The sequence below is a fragment of the Salmo trutta genome, chromosome 34, assembly GCF_901001165.1.
Source record: "Salmo trutta chromosome 34, fSalTru1.1, whole genome shotgun sequence".
In the NCBI taxonomy this organism is placed as follows: Eukaryota; Metazoa; Chordata; class Actinopteri; order Salmoniformes; family Salmonidae; genus Salmo; species Salmo trutta.
The window spans coordinates 41,965,745-41,990,800 of record NC_042990.1 but is presented as its reverse complement, the minus strand read 5'-3'; the positions used below and the strand labels follow the sequence as shown (position 1 = coordinate 41,990,800).

Here is a 25,056-nt window from a genome sequence, read left to right as displayed (position 1 = left end):
ACAGGTGTGTCTCTGTGTCCTACCTGTACAGGTGTGTCTCTGTGTCCTACCTGTACAGGTGTGTCTCTGTGTCCTACCTGTACAGGTGTGTCTCTGTGTCCTACCTGTACAGGTGTGTCTCTGTGTCCTACCTGTACAGGTGTGTCTCTGTGTCCTACCTATGCAGGTGTGTCTCTGTGTCCTACCTATGCAGGTGTGTCTCTGTATCCTACCTATGCAGGTGTGTCTCTGTATCCTACCTATGCAGGTGTGTCTCTGTGTCCTACCTCTACAGTTGTGTCTCTGTGTCCTACCTGTACAGGTGTGTCTCTGTGTCCTACCTGTACAGGTGTGTCTCTGTGTCCTACCTATACAGGTGTGTCTCTGTGTCCTACCTATACAGGTGTGTCTCTGTGTCCTACCTATACAGGTGTGTCTCTGTGTCCTACCTATACAGGTGTGTCCCTGTGTCCTACCTACACAGGTGTGTCTCTGTGTCCTACCTGTACAGGTGTGTCGCTGTGTCCTACCTATACAGGTGTGTCTCTGTGTCCTACCTATACAGGTGTGTCTCTGTGTCCTACCTATACAGGTGTGTCTCTGTGTCCTACCTACACAGGTGTGTCTCTGTGTCCTACCTACACAGGTGTGTCTCTGTGTCCTACCTGTACAGGTGTGTCTCTGTGTCCTACCTATACAGGTGTGTCTCTGTGTCCTACCTATACAGGTGTGTCTCTGTGTCCTACCTATACAGGTGTGTCTCTGTGTCCTACCTATACAGGTGTGTCTCTGTGTCCTACCTATACAGCTGGGTACGGAGGAGTTCCAGTTAGCCAGAGCGTTGGGGACGGTCAGACACTCTATAGCGGTGGATCCCTCCAATACGTATCCAGGGGAACACTCAAAGCGGATCACGGCTCCCACTGCAAAGTGATTCCCCATCCGCCTCCCGTTCCTGGGCTCTGGGACTGAAGTGCACTGGGTAGCACTGGTCCTTGGCACCGCTGTAGAGGAAGAGAAGAAGAGTGTCGTCTGGTCACTGTAGCTTTTCCAAGTACTGATTATCTAGGACCCGGAGAGACCTGTAGTTAACCCTGTAGCACAGTTATACCTCATAGAGACCTGTAGTTAACTCTGTAGCACAGTTAAACCTTATAGTTAGAGACCTGTAGTTAACACTGTAGCACAGTTAAACCTCAGAGACCTGTAGTTAACCCTGTAGCACAGTTAAACCTCAGAGACCTGTAGTTAACCCTGTAGCACAATTAAACCTCCGAGACCTGTAGTTAACCCTGTAGCACAGTTAAACCTCAGAGACCTGTAGTTAACCCTGTAGCACAGTTTAACCTTATAGAGACCTACAGCTAACTTTGTAACACAGTCAAACCTCATAGTTAGAGACCTATATTTAACCCTGTAGCACAGTTTAACCTTCTAGTTAGAGACCTGTAGTTAATCCTGTAGCTTAGTTAAACCTCATAGAGACCTGTAGTTAACTCTGTAGCACAGTTAAACCTCAGAGACCTGTAGTTAACTCTGTAGCACAGATAAATCTTCTAGTTAGAGACCTGTAGTTAACCCTGTAGCACAGATAAACCTTAGAGACCTGTAGTTAACCCTGTAGTAAAGTTTAACCTTCTAGAAACAGAACTATATTTAAGGACACGGCACGTTCAAACAAACACTTGAAGGCACGCACACACGCTTGAAGGCACACACACACACACACACACACACACACACACACACACACACACACACACACACAGGCGCATACAAACACAGACACAGAAATAGATACACGTACACACAGACACACACAGACACATAGAAAGGTGGTAGAGGATTGGTACCGTGCTAGGATACTCCTGTACCTACAGACACACACAGACACACACAGACACACACAGACACACACAGACACATAGAAAGGTGGCAGAGGATTGGTACCGTGCTAGGATACTCCTGTACCTACAAGCACAGTCATCCGTTATGGAGAGTAACAGGCTTGTTAGAACAGGCTGAGAGGAAAGCACAAAAGAGAGGGGAGAGATGTCCTCCAGTGTGTGTGTGGGAGGGTGTGTGTGTGTGTGTGTGTGTGTGTGTGTGTGTGTTACCTTGATACACCAGGTGGAATCCTTTGGAGCTGGACTGGCCTTTGGAGGTGAATCGGATCAGAACCTGATTGGACGTTGCCAACGGCAGCGACTCACCTGAGAACGAGAGAATGAGACAGAGAAAGAGGGGAGTGAGAGACAAGGAGGAAGAGGAGGAAGAGAGGGAGAGGAGTGAGAGAGGAGGGAGAGGAGTGAGGGAGGGAGGAGGAGGAAGATGAGTGAGAGGAGGGAGAGAAGAGGAGGAAGAGGAGTGAGGAGGGAGAGGAGTGATGAGGGAGAGAGGAGGGAGAGAATAGGAGGGAGAGAGGAGGAGGAAGAGGAGGGAAAGAGGAGGAGTGAGAGAGGAGGGAGAGGAGTGAGAGAGGAGGAGGAGGGAGAGGAGTGAGGAGGGAGAGAAGAGGAGGGAGAGAGGAGGAGGGAGAGGAGTGAGAGAGGAGGAAGAGGAGGGAGAGGAGTGAGAGAGGAGGAGGAGGAAGATGAGTGAGAGGAGGGAGAGAATAGGAGGGAGAGAGGAGGAGGAAGAGGGGTGAGGAGGGAGAGAAGAGGAGGAAGAGGAGGGAGAGAAGAGGAGAAGGAAGAGGAGTGAGAGAAGGAGGGAGAGGAGAGAGAGGAGGAAGAGAGGAGGAGGAAGAGGAGGGAGAGAAGGAGGGAGAGGAGAGAGAGAGGAGGAGGAAGAGAGGAGGAGGAAGAGGAGGAAGAGAGGAGGAGGAAGAGGAGTGAGTGACGGAGACAGATAAACCTAGATAAAACACAGGAACAATATGTTTAAGGTAATGAATCCTGAGAAACAGATGCAGCCAGCCAAAATAATGTAATGACATGTTGGAGAATACTTCATCAATCTGTGGAGGCAGGCTAGTAATAGCAGCTAGAAGGAGCTACCAGTGAATAGTTGTCACTAGTAGCAGCTAAAAGTAGCTAGTAGTCACAAGTAGTAGGTAGAAGTCACTAGTAGTAACTAGTAGTAGCTAGTAGTAGTTATTAGTCACTAGTAGTAGCTAGTAGTCACTAGTAGTCACTAGTAGTAGCAAATAGTCACTAGTAGTAGCTAGTAGTCACTAGTAGTAGCTAGTAGTTAATAGTAGTAGCTAGTAGTCACTAGTAGTCACTAGTAGTCACTAGTAGTCACTAGTAGTAGCTAGTAGTCACTAGTAGTAGCTAGTAGTTAATAGTAGTAGCTAGTAGTCACTAGTAGTAGCTAGTAGTAGCTAGTAGTCACTAGTAGTAGCTAGTAGTCACTAGTAGTAGCTAGTAGTCACTAGTAGTCACTAGTAGTCACTAGTAGTAGCTAGTAGTAGCTAGTAGTCACTAGTAGTAGCTAGTAGTCACTAGTAGTAGCTAGTAGTAGCTAGTAGTCACTAGTAGTCACTAGTAGTCGCTAGTAGTCACTAGTAGGCACTAGTAGTAGCTAGTAGTCACTAGTAGTAGCTAGTAGTCACTAGTAGTCACTAGTAGTAGCAAATAGTCACTAGTAGTAACTAGTAGTAGCAAATAGTCACTAGTAGTAATTAGTAGTCGCTAGTAGTCACTAGTAGTCACTAGTAGTCGCTAGTAGTCACTAGTAGTCACTAGTAGTAGCTAGTAGTCACTAGTAGTAGCTAGTAGTCACTAGTAGTCACTAGTAGTAGCTAGTAGTCACTAGTAGTCACTAGTAGTAGCTAGTAGTAGCTAGTAGTCACTAGTAGTAGCTAGTAGTAGCTAGTAGTCACTAGTAGTCACTAGTAGTCACTAGTAGTAGCTAGTAGTCACTAGTAGTAGTTATTAGTCACTAGTAGTAGTTATTAGTCACTAGTAGTAGCAAATAGTCACTAGTAGTAACTAGTAGTCGCTAGTAGTCACTAGTAGTCACTAGTAGTAGCTATTAGTCACTATTAGTCACTAGTAGTAGCTAGTAGTAGCAAATAGTCACTAGTAGTAACTAGTAGTCACTAGTAGTAGCTAGTAGTAGCTAGTAGTCACTAGTAGTAGCTAGTAGTCACTAGTAGTAGCTAGTAGTAGCTAGTAGTAGCTAGTAGTCACTAGTAGTAGCTAGTAGTCACTAGTAGTCACTAGTAGTAGCTAGTAGTAACTAGTAGTAGCTAGTAGTCACTAGTAGTCACTAGTAGTCACTAGTAGTAGCTAGTAGTCACTAGTAGTCACTAGTAGTAGCTAGTAGTCACTAGTAGTAGCTAGTAGTCACTAGAAGTAGCTAGTAGTAGCTAGTAGTAGTTATTAGTCACTAGTAGTAGCTAGTAGTAACTGGTAGTAGCAAACAGTCACTAGTAGTAACTAGTAGTAGCAAATAGTCACTAGTAGTAACTAGTAGTAGTTAGTAGTCACTAGTAGTAACTAGTAGTAGTTAGTAGTCACTAGTAGCAGCTAGTAGTCACTAGTAGTAACTAGTAGTAGTTAGTAGTCGCTAGTAGTCACTAGTAGTAGCTAGTAGTCACTAGTAGTAGCTAGTAGTCACTAGTAGTAACTAGTAGTCACTAGTAGTAGCTACTAGTAACTAGTAGTCACTAGTAGTAGCTAGTAGTAGCTAGTAGTCACTAGTAGTAGCTAGTAGTAGCTAGTAGTCACTAGTAGTAACTAGTAGTCACTAGTAGTAGCTAGTAGTAGCTAGTAGTCACTAGTAGTAACTAGTAGTCACTAGTAGTAACTAGTAGTCACTAGTAGTAGCTACTAGTAACTAGTAGTCACTAGTAGTAGCTAGTAGTAGCTAGTAGTCACTAGTAGTAGCTAGTAGTAGCTAGTAGTCACTAGTAGTAACTAGTAGTCACTAGTAGTAGCTAGTAGTAGCTAGTAGTCACTAGTAGTAACTAGTAGTCACTAGTAGTAACTAGTAGTCACTAGTAGTAGCTACTAGTAACTAGTAGTCACTAGTAGTAGCTAGTAGTAGCTAGTAGTCACTAGTAGTAGCTAGTAGTAGCTAGTAGTCACTAGTAGTAACTAGTAGTCACTAGTAGTAGCTAGTAGTAGCTAGTAGTCACTAGTAGTAGCTAGTAGTCACTAGTAGTAGCTAGTAGTCACTAGTAGTAGCTAGTAGTAGCTAGTAGTCACTAGTAGTAGCTAGTAGTCACTAGTAGTCACTAGTAGTAGCTAGTAGTCACTAGTAGTAGCTAGTAGTAGCTAGTAGTAGTAACTAGTAGTCACTAGTAGTAGCTAGTAGTAGCTAGTAGTAGCTAGTAGTCACTAGTAGTAGCTAGTAGTCACTAGTAGTAGCTAGTAGTCACTAGTAGTAACTAGTAGTCACTAGTAGGATCTACTAGTAACTAGTAGTCACTAGTAGTAGCTAGTAGTAGCTAGTAGTCACTAGTAGTAGCTAGTAGTAGCTAGTAGTCACTAGTAGTAACTAGTAGTCACTAGTAGTAGCTAGTAGTCACTAGTAGTAACTAGTAGTCACTAGTAGTAGCTAGTAGTAGCTAGTAGTCACTAGTAGTAACTAGTAGTCACTAGTAGTAACTAGTAGTCACTAGTAGTAGCTAGTAGTAACTAGTAGTCACTAGTAGTAGCTAGTAGTCACTAGTAGTAGCTAGTAGTAGCTAGTAGTAGCTAGTAGTCACTAGTAGTAGCTAGTAGTAGCTAGTAGTCACTAGTAGTAGCTAGTAGTCACTAGTAGTAGCTAGTAGTAGCTAGTAGTCACTAGTAGTAGCTAGTAGTCACTAGTAGTCACTAGTAGTAGCTAGTAGTAGCTAGTAGTCACTAGTAGTAGCTAGTAGTAGCTAGTAGTAGCTATTAGTCACTATTAGTCACTGGTAGAAGCTAGTAGTCACTAGTAGTAGCTAGTAGTAGCTAGTAGTAACTAGTAGTCACTAGTAGTAGCTAGTAGTAGCTAGTAGTCACTAGTAGTAGCTAGTAGTAGCTAGTAGTCACTAGTAGTAGCTAGTAGTAGCTAGTAGTCACTAGTAGTAGCTAGTAGTAGCTTGTAGTAGCTAGTAGTCACTAGTAGTAGCTAGTAGTCACTAGTAGTAGCTAGTAGTAGCTAGTAGTCACTAGTAGTAGCTAGTAGTCACTAGTAGTAGCTAGTAGTAGCTAGTAGTAGCTATTAGTCACTATTAGTCACTAGTAGTAGCTAGTAGTCACTGGCCTTCCCTGTGGCTCAGTTGGTAGAGCATAGTGTTTGCAATGCCAGGGTTGTGGGTTTGATTCCCACAGGGGGCCAGCACAAAAAAATTGAAATAAGATGCATGAAATGAAATGTATGTATTCACTACTGTAAAAAATTTAAATAAAAATGCATGAAATGAAATGTATGTATACACTACTACTCTGGATAAGAGCTTCTGCTAAATGACTAAAATGTAAAAAAAAATGTAGTTGTCATTAGTAGTAGCTAGTAGTAGCTAGTAGTAGCTAGTAGTCGCTAGTAGTCGCTAGTAGTCGCTAGTAGTCGCTAGTAGTCGGTAGTAGTCATTAGTAGTAGCTAGTAGTCGCTAGTAGTCACTAGTAGTAGCTGGTAGTATATATATGTTAGCCCTGTGGAAGAGGCAGCTGAGTTAGCTGATATTGTTATATATATATATATATATATATATATATATATATATATATATATATATATATATGTTAGCCCTGTGGAAGAGACAGCTGAGTTAGCCCTGTGGGAACACATGGTTTAGTTTTGGACCTGAAAGTAATTTAAACAAAACAGATTTTCATGCAAGTTTCCATCAATTTGGTATCGGCACTCTAGTCAACAGAATATAGTTTACATGATTGTCAGGACTAATCCCGCTCCTCCACCCAGACGCTCGTTTGTCACAAGTAGTAGGTAGAAGTCGCCAGTTTACTCATTATTACGCACACCGGTCACCATCGTTACACGCACCTGCGCCTCACGAGACTCACCTGGACTCCCATCACCTTCCTGATTACATCCCTTATATCTGTCACTCCCTTTTGGTTCTTTGTTATTGATTCTGTTTCAGAGTTTCATGTCTGTGTGCTACTCGTGGTTCTTGTTCCATGTTTCATTTATTATTAAATTCACTCCCTGTACTTGCTTGCTGACTCCCAGGTGCTCAATGATGAGATTATTATTATGGCTAAAAGATCAAGATTTTTTTTATTATTATTTTTTACTTGTCAAGAAGGAAAGCCAAGCATTGATCATCATGTCACCAGAATAAGACCCTGAATATTTATTGAAAGAAGCATCAGATCCCTTTCATCACCCTGTTCACCATATTTTATTTCATTTTATAAACGGCATGGTTTCCCGAATCGTAGTGGGAGGACACAACAACACATCATCGCTTGACTCTGAAGTTTACTTCGAAAATGATGGTTATTAGATCAATATTTGCGCAGAAAAGTATTTCCACCCACATTTTCTCGCATAATTCATTTTACCGGCTGCAAAAAAAATATAAGCAATTTAGAAAGTTTACCAACAAAATGTTTTTGTTTCGATTAGGCTGGTCATGACATTATTTATGTACGGTACTTTACTCACATTAAAAGGTTTGATGGAAACGTGGCTAATGTCAGTCTTTCTTCCTTACATTGGCTGACTCACTGTTGGAATTAAAGCCCTTGGCTTAAGTGACCTGTGACAAATTAGTTTAGTTGATCTCCTTGCTCCTCTCTCTCTCTCTTTCTCTCTTCTTCCCTCTTTCTCTCTTCTTCCCTCTTTCTGTCTCCCCTCCTCTCTCCTTCTACCTTCCCTCTCTTCCCGCTTGTTCCCTCTCTCTCCCACCCCTCCTCACTCCCTCTTCCCTCCAACAACCCTCCCTCCCTCCACCTTAAACTCTCTCTCTCTCTCTCTCTCTCTCTCTCTCTCTCTCAGCTTGGTGTTAACTGTGGAGAGAGATGGCAGGAGGGAGAGAGATGGCAGGAGGGAGAGAGATGGCAGGAGGGAGAGAGATGGCAGGAGGGAGAGAGATGGCGGGGGAGAGGGAGAGAGATGGCGAGGGAGAGAGATGGCGGGGGAGAGGGAGAGAGATGGCGGGGGAGAGGGAGAGAGATGGCAGGAGGGAGAGAGATGGCAGGAGGGAGAGAGATGGCAGGAGGGAGAGAGAGAGGAGGGAGAGAGATGGCGGGAGGGAGAGAGATGGCAGGAGGGAGAGAGATGGCAGGAGGGAGAGAGATGGCAGGAGGGAGAGAGATGGCAGGAGGGAGAGAGATGGCAGGAGGGAGAGAGATGGCAGGAGGGAGAGAGATGGCGGGAGGGAAAGAGATGGCAGGAGGGAAAGAGATGGCAGGAGGGAGAGAGATGGCAGGAGGGAGAGAGATGGCAGGAGGGAGAGAGATGGCAGGAGGGAGTATAGTCTACCCACACTCAGATTCCCAGAGGCAGCGTGTTCGTGTGTGTGTGTGTGTGTGGGAGGGTGTGTGTGGGAGGGTGTCCATGTGTGTTCGTGTGTGTGTGTGCATGTCCGTGTGTGTGTGTGGGAGGGTGTGTGTGTCCGTGTGTGTGTGTGTGTGTGGGAGGGTGTGTGCGTGTATGTGTGTGGGTGTGTGTGGGAGGGTGTGTGCGTGTGTGTGTGTGTGTGTGTGCATGTGCGTGTCTGTGTGTGTGGGAGGGTGTGCGTATCCGTGTGTGTGTGTGTGTGTGTGTGTGTGTGTGTGTGTGTGTGTGTGTGTGTGTGTGTGTGTGTGTGTGTGGGAGGGTGTGTGCGTGTGTGTGTGCGTGTCCGTGTGTGTGTGCGTGTCCGTGTGTGTGTGTGTGTATATGTGTGTGTGTGTGTGTGTGTGTGTGTGTGTGTGTGTGTGTGTGTGGGAGAGGGTGTGTTATACAAAGTGTTGACAGTAACACAAGGCCCCCAACATGGCTGGCCTGTGCTGTCGTCACCATGGTTACTCTGATTCCGCTGCGGGACCCCTCAGGCCATGCTGTGTAGTTTATTACAGGAAGTGCTCAGTGCGCCGTCATGGCAGCGGGGTTTAATAACGGCGAACGGTGACAGGTATTAACACAGACAGACAAGAGTAGGTGTGGGGAGAGCAAACGCAAGCTATTCCACACATCATATAGTGTGCTACCTTAGAGTACATGGGTCAAACGTAGTGTTATAGGGAATAGGGTGCATTTGGGATGCATTTAGTGTGTCTGGTATTGGTCCCAAGCTATCACTGTACGCCAAGTCCCTCTGGTTCCATTCTGCTTCCTAGCACCTCGCCCCCTGAAACCTTCAATGTGAACTATTTACTCTGATACTACTGTGCCTTCAGAAAATATACATTATACATTATACATTTTGTTGTGTTACAAAAGACGGATTAAAATGGATTTATTATATATATATATATATTTTTTTTTTATTCAACGATCTACACAAGATACTCTGTGATGTCAAAGTGTGTAAGTCTCTAAGGGCACAACTGGACTGTACATTATGTGCCTATTAAATAATAATATTATATTATATTCTTTAAAAACAAAATTATTCAAGGTTTGTCAAGATGATTGTTGATCATTGTTAGACAGCCATTTTCATGTCTTTTCGTACATTGTCAAGACGATTTATGTCAAAACTGTATCTAGGCCACTCAGGAATATTAAATGTCGTCTTGGTAAGCTGCTCCGGTGTAGATTTGGCCTTGTGTTTTAGGTTATTGTCCTGCCGAAAGGTGAATTCATCTCCAGTGTAGATTTGGCCTTGTGTTTTAGGTTATTGTCCTGCTGAAAGGTGAATTTATCAGTGTCTGTTGGAAAGCAGACTGATCCAAGTTTCCTCAAGGATGTGGCCTTGAGCTTAGGTCTATTCTGTTTTATTTATTTTTTATCCTAAAAAACATGTTAGTCCTTGATGATGACAAACGTACCCATTAATCCATCCTAAATTATATTATATCTCTGTAACTGTTTTTAAAGTCACCATTGGCCTCATGTTGAAATCCCTGAGAGGTTTCCTTACTCTCCGGCAACTGAGTTAAGAATGGCGCATGTATCTTTGTAGTGACCTGGGTGTATTGATACACCATCCAAAGTGTAATTAATAACTTCACCATGTTCAAAGGGATATTCAATGTCAGGTTTCTTCTTCACCCCATCTTCCACATATTTATCAATTTTAAATTCAGGCTGTAGCACAAGAAAATTGTTAAAAACAGTCGAGGGGTATGAATACATTCTGAAGGCACTGTATCTGGCATATTAATGCACGTAAAAAAAAAAATGTATTGCTGAACACCCGGAATGTTGTCATGTTTTTCTGCAGTGATGGTTACCATAATAAGGAATTAAAGCTTTATTTAAATGTTATGTTCATGTCATGATTACTTTGATTTGACCACTGATTGGATAATAACAGCTTGTCAAGTATGCCACGACATCATTTAACACTTCCGAGCCTTATGCTAAAACTGACATATGTATTTAGCTTGAGTGGGCTTATTAAAGGAACATTTCATCTTTTGTGTATCAGCTTGTGTCTGTGTTTTAGGTGGTTATAGATGTAGACTGTAGGGTATATCAGTGACTGTGTTTCTCTGTGGGATTAAATGCTAGCTGTGGTCTAATGGCAGAATATCTCAGCTCCGCTATGCTGCTAATTAAATGCTAGCTGTATTCTAATGGTAGAATATCTCAGCTCCGCTATGCTGCTAATTAAATGCTAGCTGTGTTCTAATGGCAGAGTATCTCAGCTCCGCTATGCTGCTAATTAAATGCTAGCTGTATTCTAATGGTAGAATATCTCAGCTCCGCTATGCTGCTAATTAAATGCTAGCTGTATTCTAATGGTAGAATATCTCAGCTCCGCTATGCTGCTAATTAAATGTTAGCTGTATTCTAATGGTAGAATATCTCAGCTCCGCTATGCTGCTAATTAAATGCTAGTTGTATTCTAATGGTAGAAAATCTCAGCTCTGCTGTGTCGCTATATGCTTGGTTTGAGAGAAGGCCAATGAGCTGCCTAGACCAGTTGATATCTCTCTCTCTCTCTGTTTATTGAAGTGTAAAGTGTGTATTCTGAGACTGCTGCCACCGGACAGGAAACAGTTGTAATATTATGTCTGTCAGGCCATAGATCTGAGGCAATGAGAGATGGACATGTGCACTGCACAATTGTACGACTTTTCTTTGATATCGCTCCCTCTCTTCTCGCTTTCTCTTTCTAAATCCCTCTTCCTTTTCTCTTATTTCTACCCCTGCACATTCTTTCAATCCTTTGTTTCCATTTTCACTCTTTCAGACACACCATTTCCCTAGAGCTTTCAATCCCTCTCTCCATCCCTCTCCATCCCTCTCTCCATCCCTTTCTCTCTCCATCCCTTTCTCTCTCCATCCCTTTCTCTCTCCATCCCTAACTCCCTCTCCCTCTCTCTCTCCATCCATCTCTCTCTCCATTCATCTCTCTCTCCATCCCTCTCTTTCTACATCCCTCTCTCTCTCTCCATCCCTCTTTCTCTTCATCCCTCTCTCTCTCCATCCCTCTTTCTCTACATCCCTCTCTCTCTCTCCATCCCTCTCTCTGCATCCATCCATCTCTCTCCATCCCTCTCTGACCTCCCCTCCCCCTCTGACCTCCCCTCCCCCTATCCCTCTCTCCATCCCTCTCTCTCTCATCCCTCTCTCTCTCTCCATCCCTCTCTGTCCTTCCCTCTCTCTCTCTCATCCCTCTCTCTCTCTCCATCCCTCTCTGTCCTTCCCCATCCCTCTCTCCATCCCTCTCTCTCCATTCATCTCTCTCTCCATCCCTCTCTCTCTACATCCCTCTCTCTTTCCATCTCTCTCTCTCCATCTCTCTCTCCATCTCTAACTCCATCCCTAAAACAGTATTAAAATGTGTAACCAACTTTAGATAATGCTGCTTCTCTACACAGCTACCTCTCGATGCTTCTCTACACAGCTACCTCTCTGCTTCTCTACCCAGCTACCTCGCTGCTTCTCTACCCAGCTACCTCTCGCTGCTTCTCTACACAGCTACCTCTCTGCTTCTCTACCCAGCTACCTCTCGCTGCTTCTCACACAGCTACCTCTCTGCTTCTCTACCCAGCTACCTCTCGCTGCTTCTCACACAGCTACCTCTCTGCTTCTCTACACAGCTACCTCTCGCTGCTTCTCTACACAGCTACCTCTCTGCTTCTCTACCCAGCTACCTCTCGCTGCTTCTCACACAGCTACCTCTCTGCTTCTCTACCCAGCTACCTCTCGCTGCTTCTCACACAGCTACCTCTCTGCTTCTCTACACAGCTACCTCTCGCTGCTTCTCTACCCAGCTACCTCTCGCTGCTTCTCACACAGCTACCTCTCGCTGCTTCTCTACACAGCTACCTCTCGCTGCTTCTCACACAGCTACCTCTCTGCTTCTCTACACAGCTACCTCTCGCTGCTTCTCTACACAGCTACCTCTCTGCTTCTCTACACAGCTACCTCTCGCTGCTTCTCTACACAGCTACCTCTCGCTGCTTCTCTACACAGCTACCTCTCGCTGCTTCTCTTCACAGCTACCTCTCGCTGCTTCTCTACACAGCTACCTCTCGCTGCTTCTCTACACAGCTACCTCTCGCTGCTTCTCACACAGCTACCTCTCGCTGCTTCTCTACCCAGCTACCTCTCGCTGCTTCTCTACACAGCTACCTCTCGCTGCTTCTCACACAGCTACCTCTCGCTGCTTCTCACACAGCTACCTCTCGCTGCTTCTCTACACAGCTACCTCTCGCTGCTTCTCACACAGCTACCTCTCGCTGCTTCTCTACCCAGCTACCTCTCGCTGCTTCTCTACACAGCTACCTCTCGCTGCTTCTCTACACAGCTACCTCTCGCTGCTTCTCACACAGCTACCTCTCGCTGCTTCTCTACACAGCTATCTCTCGCTGCGTCTCTACACAGATACCTCACTGCTTCTCTTCATTGATTAATCTGTTATCTTCTTCGGGCTAGGTGGCAGTATTCGGAGGTTTGGATGAATGAGGTTCCCAAAGTAAACTGCCTGTTACTTAGGCCCAGAAGCTAGGATATGCATATCATTGGTGGTATTGGATAGAAAACACTCTGACGTTTCTAAAACTGTTAAAATAATGTCTGTGAGTATAACAAAACTGACATGGCAGGTGAAAACCCGAGGAGAATCCATCCAGAATTAATTTTTTTTTGGAGGTCACAGTCTATTGAAATGCTTGTTTAAGGGAGATTCAAAGGAATACCTCCCAGATTGCAGTTCCTATGGCTTCCACTAGATATCAACAGTCTTTAGAAAGGGTTTCAGGCTTGTTTTTTTTTTAAATTACTTAGTAATTGTAGTTTTTCAAGGTTTCTCTCATTTTGGACTGTAGTGTTGTGTTGCACTTGGATGAAGGTGCGCACTTCGTTGTTTATCTCCGGTATTGAACATACTACATTCCGTCTTAAATTGTATCATTTATTTACATATTAGGGTACCTGAGGATTGATTAGAACGTTCTTTGACTTGTTTGGACGAAGTTTATTGGTAACGTTTGGGATTCCTTTGTATGCATGTTGAACGAGTGGAACGGGTGGATTACTGAATCAAATGCGCTGACTGACTTTTTTGTGTTATAAAGAAGGACTTTATCGAACAAAACGACCATTTGTTGTGTAGCTGGGATCCTTGGGATTGCAAACAGAGGAAGATCTTCAAAGATAAGTAATTTATTTTATCCTTATTTCTGACTTTTGTGATGCCTCTGCTGGTTTGGATTTTTTTTTTTATGCTTTTGTGTGCGGGGCGCTGTCCTCAGATAATCGCATGGTGTGCTTTCGCCGTAAAGCCATTCTGAAATCTGACAACGCGGTTGGATTAACAAGAAGTTAAGCTTTTAAACGATGTATGACACTTGTATGTTCATGAATGTTTAATAATTATGATTTTTTTGTATTTTGAATTTCGCGCTCTGCAATTTCACCGGATGTTGTTGAAGTGGGACGCTAGTGCCCCACTAAGTTTCCCAAATAATTTTTAACTGGTGACATCAATAAGGGATCAGAGCTTTCACCTGGATTCACCTGGTTGTCATGGAAATGTTTTGCACATTCAGTGTAACTCATGGTGCCGGTGAAGGTGGCTTTAAAACCTCTACATTATTACCCGCTATTTCATTCACGTCCTGTTTTCACTCACATCCTGTTTATTATGCAGGCATACTATGATGTCTCAGTGTGTCCTTAGATTGGATGTCTCAGTGAGTCCTTAGATTGGATGTCCCAGTGAGTCCTTAGATTGGATGTCTCAGTGTGTCCTTAGATTGGATGTCTCAGTGAGTCCTTAGATTGGATGTCTCAGTGAGTCCTTAGATTGGATGTCTCAGTGAGTCCTTAGATTGGATGGCCCAGTGTGTCCTTAGATTGGATGGCCCAGTGTGTCCTTAGATTGGATGGCCCAGTGTGTCCTTAGATTGGATGTCTCAGTGTGTCCTTAGATTGGATGCCCCAGTGTGTCCTTAGATTGGATGGCCCAGTGTGTCCTTATATATGATGCCCCAGTGTGTCCTTAGATTGGATGTCCCAGTGTGTCCTTAGATTGGATGTCTCGGTTGATTGGTGTTTACGGCCCTCACCTGTATAATATAACAACTACCTGCTGACGTCAGCTTCTCTAATCTAAATCACTTGGCTCCTGATTGTGTTGGCTGGGACAGATCCCTGACAGAGCTATGGAGAAACAGTGTGTAACCTACGCTCTGCCACGTTCCAATGCTAACAAAACCTGTATTGAGATTAATGGGTATCCAGTGGTCGGCTAGCTACTGTAGCTATTGTTGATTTTGCTGCTCTATTTGACAACGTTAACTGTCCTCCTGACTCTGTGTGTGGTTGTGTGTGTGTGTGTGTGTGTGTGTGTGTGTGTGTGTGTGTGTGTGTGTGTGTGTGTGTGTGTGTGTGTGTGTGTGTGTGTGTGTGTGTGTGTGTGTGTGTGTGTGTGTGTGAGTGTGTACCTGTGTGTGTTCCAGACAGAGAGCTGAGGACCCTGGAGTGCTGCGTTGCCCCATCGTGGATCTCCACCACGTCGTTCAGAGCTGTCTGGAAGAATGCAAACTGGCTGAAAACCACTGAAGAAGACAGAAAAGAAGAAAACAGGAAGATATATGGTTGTTAAACAATTATAAGACCGTATCAAATGATTGCGTCACAGGAAATATAATATAATAATATTGACTTCTTAGGTGATTGCTAAGATCTGAAAAGGTTGGAAAGATAGATGTGAGAGAGAGAGAGAGAGAGAGAGAGAGAGAGAGACAGACAGACAGACAGACAGACAGACAGACAGACAGACAGACAGACAGACAGACAGACAGACAGACAGACAGACAGACAGACAGACAGACACAGAGACAGAGACAGAGACAGAGACAGAGAGACAGAGATAGACTTGACAGTGATCTGGCTCTTGAACTGGTTAGGGCACAATATTTTGCTGACTCATCTAGAAACATCCGTCAGTCTAGGGGTCTGTCATCACTCTCTCTCCATCTCTCCCTCCCGTCCTCCTCCAACATGGCTGCCCATTAGGATGTTGTGTGGTAGTGGTCCCTCCTCCAACATGGCTGCCCATTAGGATGTTGTGTGGTAGTGGTCCCTCCTCCAACATGGCTGCCCATTAGGATGTTGTGTGGTCCCTCCTCCAACATGGCTGCCTATTAGGATGTTGTGTGGTCCCTCCTCCAACATGGCTGCCCATTAGGATGTTGTGTGGTAGTGGTCCCTCCTCCAATATGGCTGCCCATTAGGATGTTGTGTGGTCCCTCCTCCAACATGGCTGCCCATTAGGATGTTGTGTGGTAGTAGTCCCTCCTCCAACATGGCTGCCCATTAGGATGTTGTGTGGTAGTGGTTCCTCCTCCAACATGGCTGCCCATTAGGATGTTGTGTGGTAGTGGTCCCTCCTCCAACATGGCTGCCCATTAGGATGTTGTGTGGTAGTGGTCCCTCCTCCAATATGGCTGCCCATTAGGATGTTGTGTGGTAGTGGTCCCTCCTCCAACATGGCTGCCCATTAGGATGTTGTGTGGTAGTGGTCCCTCCTCCAACATGGCTGCCCATTAGGATGTTGTGTGGTAGTGGTCCCTCCTCCAACATGGCTGCCCATTAGGATGTTGTGTGGTAGTGGTCCCTCCTCCAACATGGCTGGCCATTAGGATGTTGTGTGGTAGTGGCCCCTACTCCAACATGGCTGCCCATTAGGATGTTGTGTGGTAGTGGTCCCTCCTCCAACATGGCCGCCCATTAGGATGTTGTGTGGTAGTGGCCCCTCCTCCAACATGGCTGCCCATTAGGATGTTGTGTGGTAGTGGCCCCTCCTGCAACATGGCTGCCCATTAGGATGTTGTGTGGTCCCTCCTCCAACATGGCCACCCATTAGTGTGGTAGGATGTTGTGTGGTCCCTCCTCCAACATGGCTGCCCATTAGGATGTTGTGTGGTTCCTCCTCCAACATGGCTGCCCATTAGGATGTTGTGTGGTCCCTCCTCCAACATGGCTGCCCATTAGGATGTTGTGTGGTTCCTCCTCCAACATGGCTGCCCATTAGGATGTTGTGTGGTCCCTCCTCCAACATGGCTGCCCATTAGGATGTTGTGTGGTAGTAGTCCCTCCTCCAACATGGCTGCCCATTAGGATGTTGTGTGGTCCCTCCTCCAACATGGCTGCCCATTAGGATGTTGTGTGGTTCTTCCTCCAACATGGCTGCCCATTAGGATGTTGTGTGGTTCCTCCTCCAACATGGCTGCCCATTAGGATGTTGTGTGGTAGTGGTTCCTCCTCCAACATGGCTGCCCATTAGGATGTTGTGTGGTAGTGGTCCCTCCTCCAACATGGCTGCCCATTAGGATGTTGTGTGGTAGTGGTTCCTCCTCCAACATGGCTGCCCATTAGGATGTTGTGTGGTCCCTCCTCCAACATGGCTGCCCATTAGGATGTTGTGTGGTAGTGGTCCCTCCTCCAACATGGCTGCCCATTAGGATGTTGTGTGGTAGGAGTCCCTCCTCCAACATGGCTGCCCATTAGGATGTTGTGTGGTAGTGGTCCCTCCTCCAACATGGCTGCCCATTAGGATGTTGTGTGGTCCCTCCTCCAACATGGCTGCCCATTAGGATGTTGTGTGGTAGTGGTCCCTCCTCCAACATGGCCGCCCATTAGGATGTTGTGTGGTAGTGGCCCCTCCTCCAACATGGCTGCCCATTAGGATGTTGTGTGGTAGTGGTCCCTCCTCCAACATGGCTGCCCATTAGGATGTTGTGTGGTAGTGGTCCCTCCTCCAACATGGCTGCCCATTAGGATGTTGTGTGGTAGTGGTCCCTCCTCCAACATGGCTGCCCATTAGGATGTTGTGTGGTAGTAGTCCCTCCTCCAACATGGCTGCCCATTAGGATGTTGTGTGGTAGTAGTCCCTCCTCCAACATGGCTGCCCATTAGGATGTTGTGTGGTAGTGGTTCCTCCTCCAACATGGCTGCCCATTAGGATGTTGTGTGGTCCCTCCTCCACCATGGCTGCCCATTAGGATGTTGTGTGGTAGTGGTCCCTCCTCCAACATGGCTGCCCATTAGGATGTTGTGTGGTTCCTCCTCCAACATGGCTGCCCATTAGGATGTTGTGTGGTAGTGGTCCCTCCTCCAATATGGCTGCCCATTAGGATGTTGTGTGGTCCCTCCTCCAATATGGTTGCCCATTAGGATGTTGTGTGGTAGTAGTCCCTCCTCCAACATGGCTGCCCATTAGGATGTTGTGTGGTAGTGGTTCCTCCTCCAACATGGCTGCCCATTAGGATGTTGTGTGGTAGTGGTCCCTCCTCCAACATGGCTGCCCATTAGGATGTTGTGTGGTAGTGGTCCCTCCTCCAATATGGCTGCCCATTAGGATGTTGTGTGGTAGTGGTCCCTCCTCCAACATGGCTGCCCATTAGGATGTTGTGTGGTAGTGGTCCCTCCTCCAACATGGCTGCCCATTAGGATGTTGTGTGGTAGTGGTCCCTCCTCCAACATGGCTGCCCATTAGGATGTTGTGTGGTAGTGGTCCCTCCTCCAACATGGCTGGCCATTAGGATGTTGTGTGGTAGTGGCCCCTACTCCAACATGGCTGCCCATTAGGATGTTGTGTGGTAGTGGTCCCTCCTCCAACATGGCCGCCCATTAGGATGTTGTGTGGTAGTGGCCCCTCCTCCAACATGGCTGCCCATTAGGATGTTGTGTGGTAGTGGCCCCTCCTGCAACATGGCTGCCCATTAGGATGTTGTGTGGTCCCTCCTCCAACATGGCCACCCATTAGGATGTTGTGTGGTAGTAGTCCCTCCTCCAACATGGCTGCCCCTTAGGATGTTGTGTGGTAGTGGTCCCTCCTCCAACATGGCTGCCCATTAGGATGTTGTGTGGTAGTGGTCCCTCCTCCAACATGGCTGCCCATTAGGATGTTGTGTGGTAGTGGTCCCTCCTCCAACATGGCCGCCCATTAGGATGTTGTGTGGTAGTGGTTCCTCCTCCAACATGGCTGCCCATTAGGATGTTGTGTGGTAGTGGTCCCTCCTCCAACATGGCTGCCCATTAGGATGTTGTGTGGTCCCTCCTCCACCATGGCTGCCCATTAGGATGTTGTGTGGTAGTGGTCCCTCCTCCAACATGGCTGCCCATTAGGATGTTGTGTGGTTCCTCCTCCAACATGGCTGCCCATTAGGATGTTGTGTGGTAGTAGTCCCTCCTCCAACATGGCTGCCCATTAGGATGTTGTGTGGTAGTGGTTCCTCCTCCAACATGGCTGCACATTAGGATGTTGTGTGGTCCCTCCTCCAACATGGCTGCCCATTAGGATGTTGTGTGGTTCCTCCTCCAACATGGCTGCCCATTAGGATGTTGTGTGGTCCCTCCTCCAACATGGCTGCCCATTAGGATGTTGTGTGGTTCCTCCTCCAACATGGCTGCCCATTAGGATGTTGTGTGGTCCCTCCTCCAACATGGCTGCCCATTAGGATGTTGTGTGGTAGTAGTCCCTCCTCCAACATGGCTGCCCATTAGGATGTTGTGTGGTCCCTCCTCCAACATGGCTGCCCATTAGGATGTTGTGTGGTTCTTCCTCCAACATGGCTGCCCATTAGGATGTTGTGTGGTTCCTCCTCCAACATGGCTGCCCATTAGGATGTTGTGTGGTAGTGGTTCCTCCTCCAACATGGCTGCCCATTAGGATGTTGTGTGGTAGTGGTCCCTCCTCCAACATGGCTGCCCATTAGGATGTTGTGTGGTAGTGGTTCCTCCTCCAACATGGCTGCCCATTAGGATGTTGTGTGGTCCCTCCTCCAACATGGCTGCCCATTAGGATGTTGTGTGGTAGTGGTCCCTCCTCCAACATGGCTGCCCATTAGGATGTTGTGTGGTAGGAGTCCCTCCTCCAACATGGCTGCCCATTAGGATGTTGTGTGGTAGTGGTCCCTCCTCCAACATGGCTGCCCATTAGGATGTTGTGTGGTCCCTCCTCCAACATGGCTGCCCATTAGGATGTTGTGTGGTAGTGGTCCCTCCTCCAACATGGCCGCCCATTAGGATGTTGTGTGGTAGTGGCCCCTCCTCCAACATGGCTGCCCATTAGGATGTTGTGTGGTAGTGGTCCCTCCTCCAACATGGCTGCCCATTAGGATGTTGTGTGGTAGTGGTCCCTCCTCCAACATGGCTGCCCATTAGGATGTTGTGTGGTAGTGGTCCCTCCTCCAACATGGCTGCCCATTAGGATGTTGTGTGGTAGTAGTCCCTCCTCCAACATGGCTGCCCATTAGGATGTTGTGTGGTAGTAGTCCCTCCTCCAACATGGCTGCCCATTAGGATGTTGTGTGGTAGTGGTTCCTCCTCCAACATGGCTGCCCATTAGGATGTTGTGTGGTCCCTCCTCCACCATGGCTGCCCATTAGGATGTTGTGTGGTAGTGGTCCCTCCTCCAACATGGCTGCCCATTAGGATGTTGTGTGGTTCCTCCTCCAACATGGCTGCCCATTAGGATGTTGTGTGGTAGTAGTCCCTCCTCCAACATGGCTGCCCATTAGGATGTTGTGTGGTAGTGGTTCCTCCTCCAACATGGCTGCACATTAGGATGTTGTGTGGTCCCTCCTCCAACATGGCTGCCCATTAGGATGTTGTGTGGTTCCTCCTCCAACATGGCTGCCCATTAGGATGTTGTGTGGTCCCTCCTCCAACATGGCTGCCCATTAGGATGTTGTGTGGTTCCTCCTCCAACATGGCTGCCCATTAGGATGTTGTGTGGTCCCTCCTCCAACATGGCTGCCCATTAGGATGTTGTGTGGTAGTAGTCCCTCCTCCAACATGGCTGCCCATTAGGATGTTGTGTGGTCCCTCCTCCAACATGGCTGCCCATTAGGATGTTGTGTGGTTCTTCCTCCAACATGGCTGCCCATTAGGATGTTGTGTGGTTCCTCCTCCAACATGGCTGCCCATTAGGATGTTGTGTGGTAGTGGTCCCCTCCTCCAACATGGCTGCCCATTAGGATGTTGTGTGGTAGTGGTCCCTCCTCCAACATGGCTGCCCATTAGGATGTTGTGTGGTAGTGGTTCCTCCTCCAACATGGCTGCCCATTAGGATGTTGTGTGGTCCCTCCTCCAACATGGCTGCCCATTAGGATGTTGTGTGGTAGTGGTCCCTCCTCCAACATGGCTGCCCATTAGGATGTTGTGTGGTAGTAGTCCCTCCTCCAACATGGCTGCCCATTAGGATGTTGTGTGGTAGTGGTCCCTCCTCCAACATGGCTGCCCATTAGGATGTTGTGTGGTCCCTCCTCCAACATGGCTGCCCATTAGGATGTTGTGTGGTAGTGGTCCCTCCTCCAACATGGCCGCCCATTAGGATGTTGTGTGGTAGTGGCCCCTCCTCCAACATGGCTGCCCATTAGGATGTTGTGTGGTAGTGGTCCCTCCTCCAACATGGCTGCCCATTAGGATGTTGTGTGGTAGTGGTCCCTCCTCCAACATGGCTGCCCATTAGGATGTTGTGTGGTAGTGGTCCCTCCTCCAACATGGCTGCCCATTAGGATGTTGTGTGGTAGTAGTCCCTCCTCCAACATGGCTGCCCATTAGGATGTTGTGTGGTAGTAGTCCCTCCTCCAACATGGCTGCCCATTAGGATGTTGTGTGGTAGTGGTTCCTCCTCCAACATGGCTGCCCATTAGGATGTTGTCCGAACAGATAGACCGGGGAGAATGAAGCAGAAGGGTTTGTGGTTTTACCCTGCCTCAGGTCTCTCCATCTTCATCTCCATCTTTAGACCAGGGCCCTATGGGGAATGGCACCCTATTCCCTATCTAGTGCACTACTTTAGACCAGGGCCCTATGGGGAATGGCTCCCTATTCCCTATCTAGTGCACTACTTTAGACCAGGGCCCATAAGGTGCACTGTATAGGGTATTTTGAGCCATTTTGGATGCAGGTGGACAGATCTGAGGCAGGGTGCTCTGTCATTAGACGGGGACAAATGCAAATGGGAGCCTTAATTATGTTGTATTTCCCCATGTGTTTGACTCCGCAGGGTGAAAGAGTGAGGAGGGGAAAGGTAGGGAAGGAGGGATTGACGGATGGATGGAGGTTCACCAGCCCTGAAGAAACACAAGGTGAATACCTGATTATCACCCTGCACCCTCTGAGAGAGATGGAGGGAGGAAGGAGAGGAGGGGGAGAGTGTGTGTGTGGCTGTGATTCGCACGTTGACCTTGATTGTCACGACTCTTGTCCTTGAGGCAGAACTTAGCGATTTCCCCCTTAGATAGGCCAGCTGCAAAGTCAAAATTGGTTATATTTGTAAAAAATAATTGAAGGTTAGGTTTAGGTTTAATCGGGTTAGCAGTGTGTATAAGGTTAGGGTTTAAGGTAAGATTTGATGACTTTGTTCCAGCTAAGAGCCAGTGTTGCCTCCAGAACAAAAACTCTGACCTGCGTGTGATTCTGAGAGATGGTGCCACTGGGATCTGCTCAGACCTCCCAGCAGACAGACAGGTTAAAGGTTATGTGGGGGCACAGCATTTTCAAATGACATTACCAGGAAGTGGACCGAAGCTTTCAAACACAGAGAGTTGCTACATTCTGTGTTCTTCCTTCTGTATGGTTTGACAGATGCTCAAACTCTTTTGCAGGACATCATAAGGGGTGTGTGATGATGATGGTGTGTGTGTGTGTGTGTGTGTGTGTGTGTGTGTGTGTGTGTGTGTGTGTGTGTGTGTGTGTGTGTGTGTGTGTGTGTGTGTGTGTGTGTGTGTGTGTGTGTGTGTAAGAGAGAGAGAGAGAGAGAGACGTAGACATTGTGTCAGGGTAAGGAGTGAAATACTCTGTCTGTTCCTGAGAGTGGTAATATTTGTCCGAGACATACAAAGGACAACATAATGAATTCTCCCCCATTATATCAAACAATTACTGTGAGGTTTCTGAGAGGGAGGGTGGTAGGATGAAGTGTCCCTAGAAGTTATTACATTAGATTATAGGTTCCACTGATCCTAGATCTGTGCCTAAAGGGCAACTTCTACCCAGGAGTGAAAAGATATAGACATGCTTTCTCACCGTAGTCTTTGGGCACGACCACCGAGTACAGACATGTCCGGGCACTGCTGTAGTTGCCAGGGTAACCGGGAGACAAGACCACACCCTCCAACCCTGAATACTGCCCTCCACACAGAGCTAGAAGGAGAGAGGGAGGGACAGACAGACAGACAGACAGACAGACAGACAGACAGACAGACAGACAGACAGACAGACAGACAGACAGACAGACAGACAGACAGACAGACAGACAGACAGACAGACAGACAGAGAGAAGCGTTAGAGATATTCCATTTCTCTGTTTTCCTTCCACCATTCTCTCGTTCCATTGTTGTTAAAGCCTTGTCTGTCGCCGGCTCGGCTGCTGGGTGTCCCTTGTGTTGGCTTGAGTGAAATTGCAATGTTTACTAAGTGTTTCTCTGGGTTAGCTTGGAGAGATGAGGCTTGAGCTGTGTCGCTCACTCTCTCTCTCTATATATATACACACATATATATATATATATATATATATATATATATAAATAAATATACTTTTTTTGTGCTATTTTCACAGCATTATGGGCGCATTAGCTGGCACGAAAGGGCTGAGTTTTGATGAACAAACAAGTTTAAGGTGTGTCGAGGCTTGAACCCTCACTGGCCAATCAAAACACTCTCCATGGCTAAATAGGCGGTCGTTTCTAATTGTGCATTTACGGTATTTTTTGCATTGCGTTGTCATCAACTCCAATTACAATGTTAGTCCGTTATAGCCTAGTTCGTTACATTTCCTACAGAAACAAAATAACAAAATATAGGTCTATCCAATACTTCCTAAATACGCATGTCTTCGATACGGAAATATATATTGTGAAATAGCATTCAAATTGATATAAGTCTACTGTAAAACGATTTATGTCTGATGGTATGGACATTGGCGATACGCAGGATTCAATTCACTAACATCCAAACTTTTCAAAGCAGCTGGAAAAAAAGTCCAATATAAAATGAAATGGGGAATGTCTACTGCTCCTAAATCTACATAGCTATAACCTACAATCTCTATTGATATGGCCATTATTGACTTTGTTTGTTTACCTTTCATGTGGCCAACAGGCTAATGGCCTACAAGCAGATTCAGCACCACGGACAGAGATTTAAATTCCCGCCATGTGACAGTGGAATATACATTTTTTTGGACCAAAAGATAAACCAAAAAAACGATAAGCAGTCTTTTAAAAAATAATTTGTTGTTCCTAAACATGCTGTCACGTCCTGGCCAGTATAAGGGTTAATTGTTTTGTAGTTTGGTCAGGGCGTGGCAGTTATTTGTTTTATGTGGTTCAGGGTGGTGTGTTTTGTTAAAAGGGTGTTTGATTTAGTAATTCCGGGTTTTGGTTTATGTTTAGGTATTTCTATGTGGAGTCTAGTGAGTGTATGTCTATGTTTGGTTAATTGGGGTTGGGACTCTCAGTTGAAGGCAGGTGTTGTCTATCTGCCTTTGATTGAGAGTCCCATATAATAGGGTGTGTTTGTGTTTGGTATTGGTGGGTGATTGTTCTGTGCTTAGCCTTGTGCCTAGTCAGACTGTTTTGTTGTTCGATCGTTCGTGTTTTTGTTATTTTTTGTATGTTCATTTTGAATATAAATAAACGTCAAGATGAGCCTGCACGTACCTGCTGCGTTTTGGTCCTCCTTAACCGACGACAACCGTGACAGAATCACCCACCTTCAAAGGACCAAGCAGCGGAAGAAGGCTGGCAAGGATTGGGAGACCGAGAGTCACCCCCAATAATTTTTTAGGGGGGGGCACAAGGGCTGTGTGATGGGGCAGGAGCTGCCCGCCAGTCAACAGTCGCCAGAGCTGCCCGCCAGTCAACAGTCGCCGGAGCTGCCCGCCAGTCAACAGTCGTCGGAGCTGCCCGCCAGTCAACAGTCGTCGGAGCTGCCCGCCAGTCAACAGTCGTCGGAGCTGCCCGCCAGTCAACAGTCGTCGGAGCTGCCCGCCAGTCAACAGTCGTCGGAGCTGCCCGACAGTCAACAGTCGTCGGAGCTGCCAGCCAGTCAACAGTCGTCGGAGCTGCCCGCCAGTCAACAGTCGTCGGAGCTGCCCGCCAGTCAACAGTCGTCGGAGCTGCCCGCCAGTCAACAGTCGTCGGAGCTGCCCGCCAGTCAACAGTCGTCGGAGCTGCCCGACAGTCAACAGTCGTCGGAGCTGCCCGCCAGTCAACAGTCGTCGGAGCTGCCCGCCAGTCAACAGTCGTCGGAGCTGCCCGCCAGTCAACAGTCGTCGGAGCTGCCCGCCAGTCAACAGTAGTCGGAGCTGCCCGCCAGTCAACAGTCGTCGGAGCTGCCCGCCAGTCAACAGTCGCCCTGAACTGCCGGAGTGGCCAGACTGCCCTGAACTGCCGGAGTGGCCAGACTGCCCTGAACTGCAGGAGTGGCCAGACTGCCCTGAACTGCAGGAGTGGCCAGACTGCCCTGAACTGCCGGAGCGGCCAGACTGCCCTGAACTGCCGGAGCGGCCAGACTGCCCTGAACTGCCGGAGCGGCCAGACTGCCCTGAACTGCCGGAGCGGCCAGACT

General features: G+C 47.0%; 1 protein-coding gene across 1 annotated transcript in view; it reads right to left on the bottom strand.

Moving 5' to 3' along the window:
• LOC115173255 (CUB and sushi domain-containing protein 2) overlaps nt 1–25,056 on the bottom strand; it is a gene marked incomplete in the record, with an annotated part of 501,741 nt that overhangs the window by 221,366 nt on the left and 255,319 nt on the right. The window contains 4 exon segments of the mRNA XM_029731172.1: nt 780–983; nt 2,097–2,192; nt 14,916–15,029; nt 22,513–22,629. Coding sequence (XP_029587032.1) covers nt 780–983; nt 2,097–2,192; nt 14,916–15,029; nt 22,513–22,629 — 531 coding nt within the window.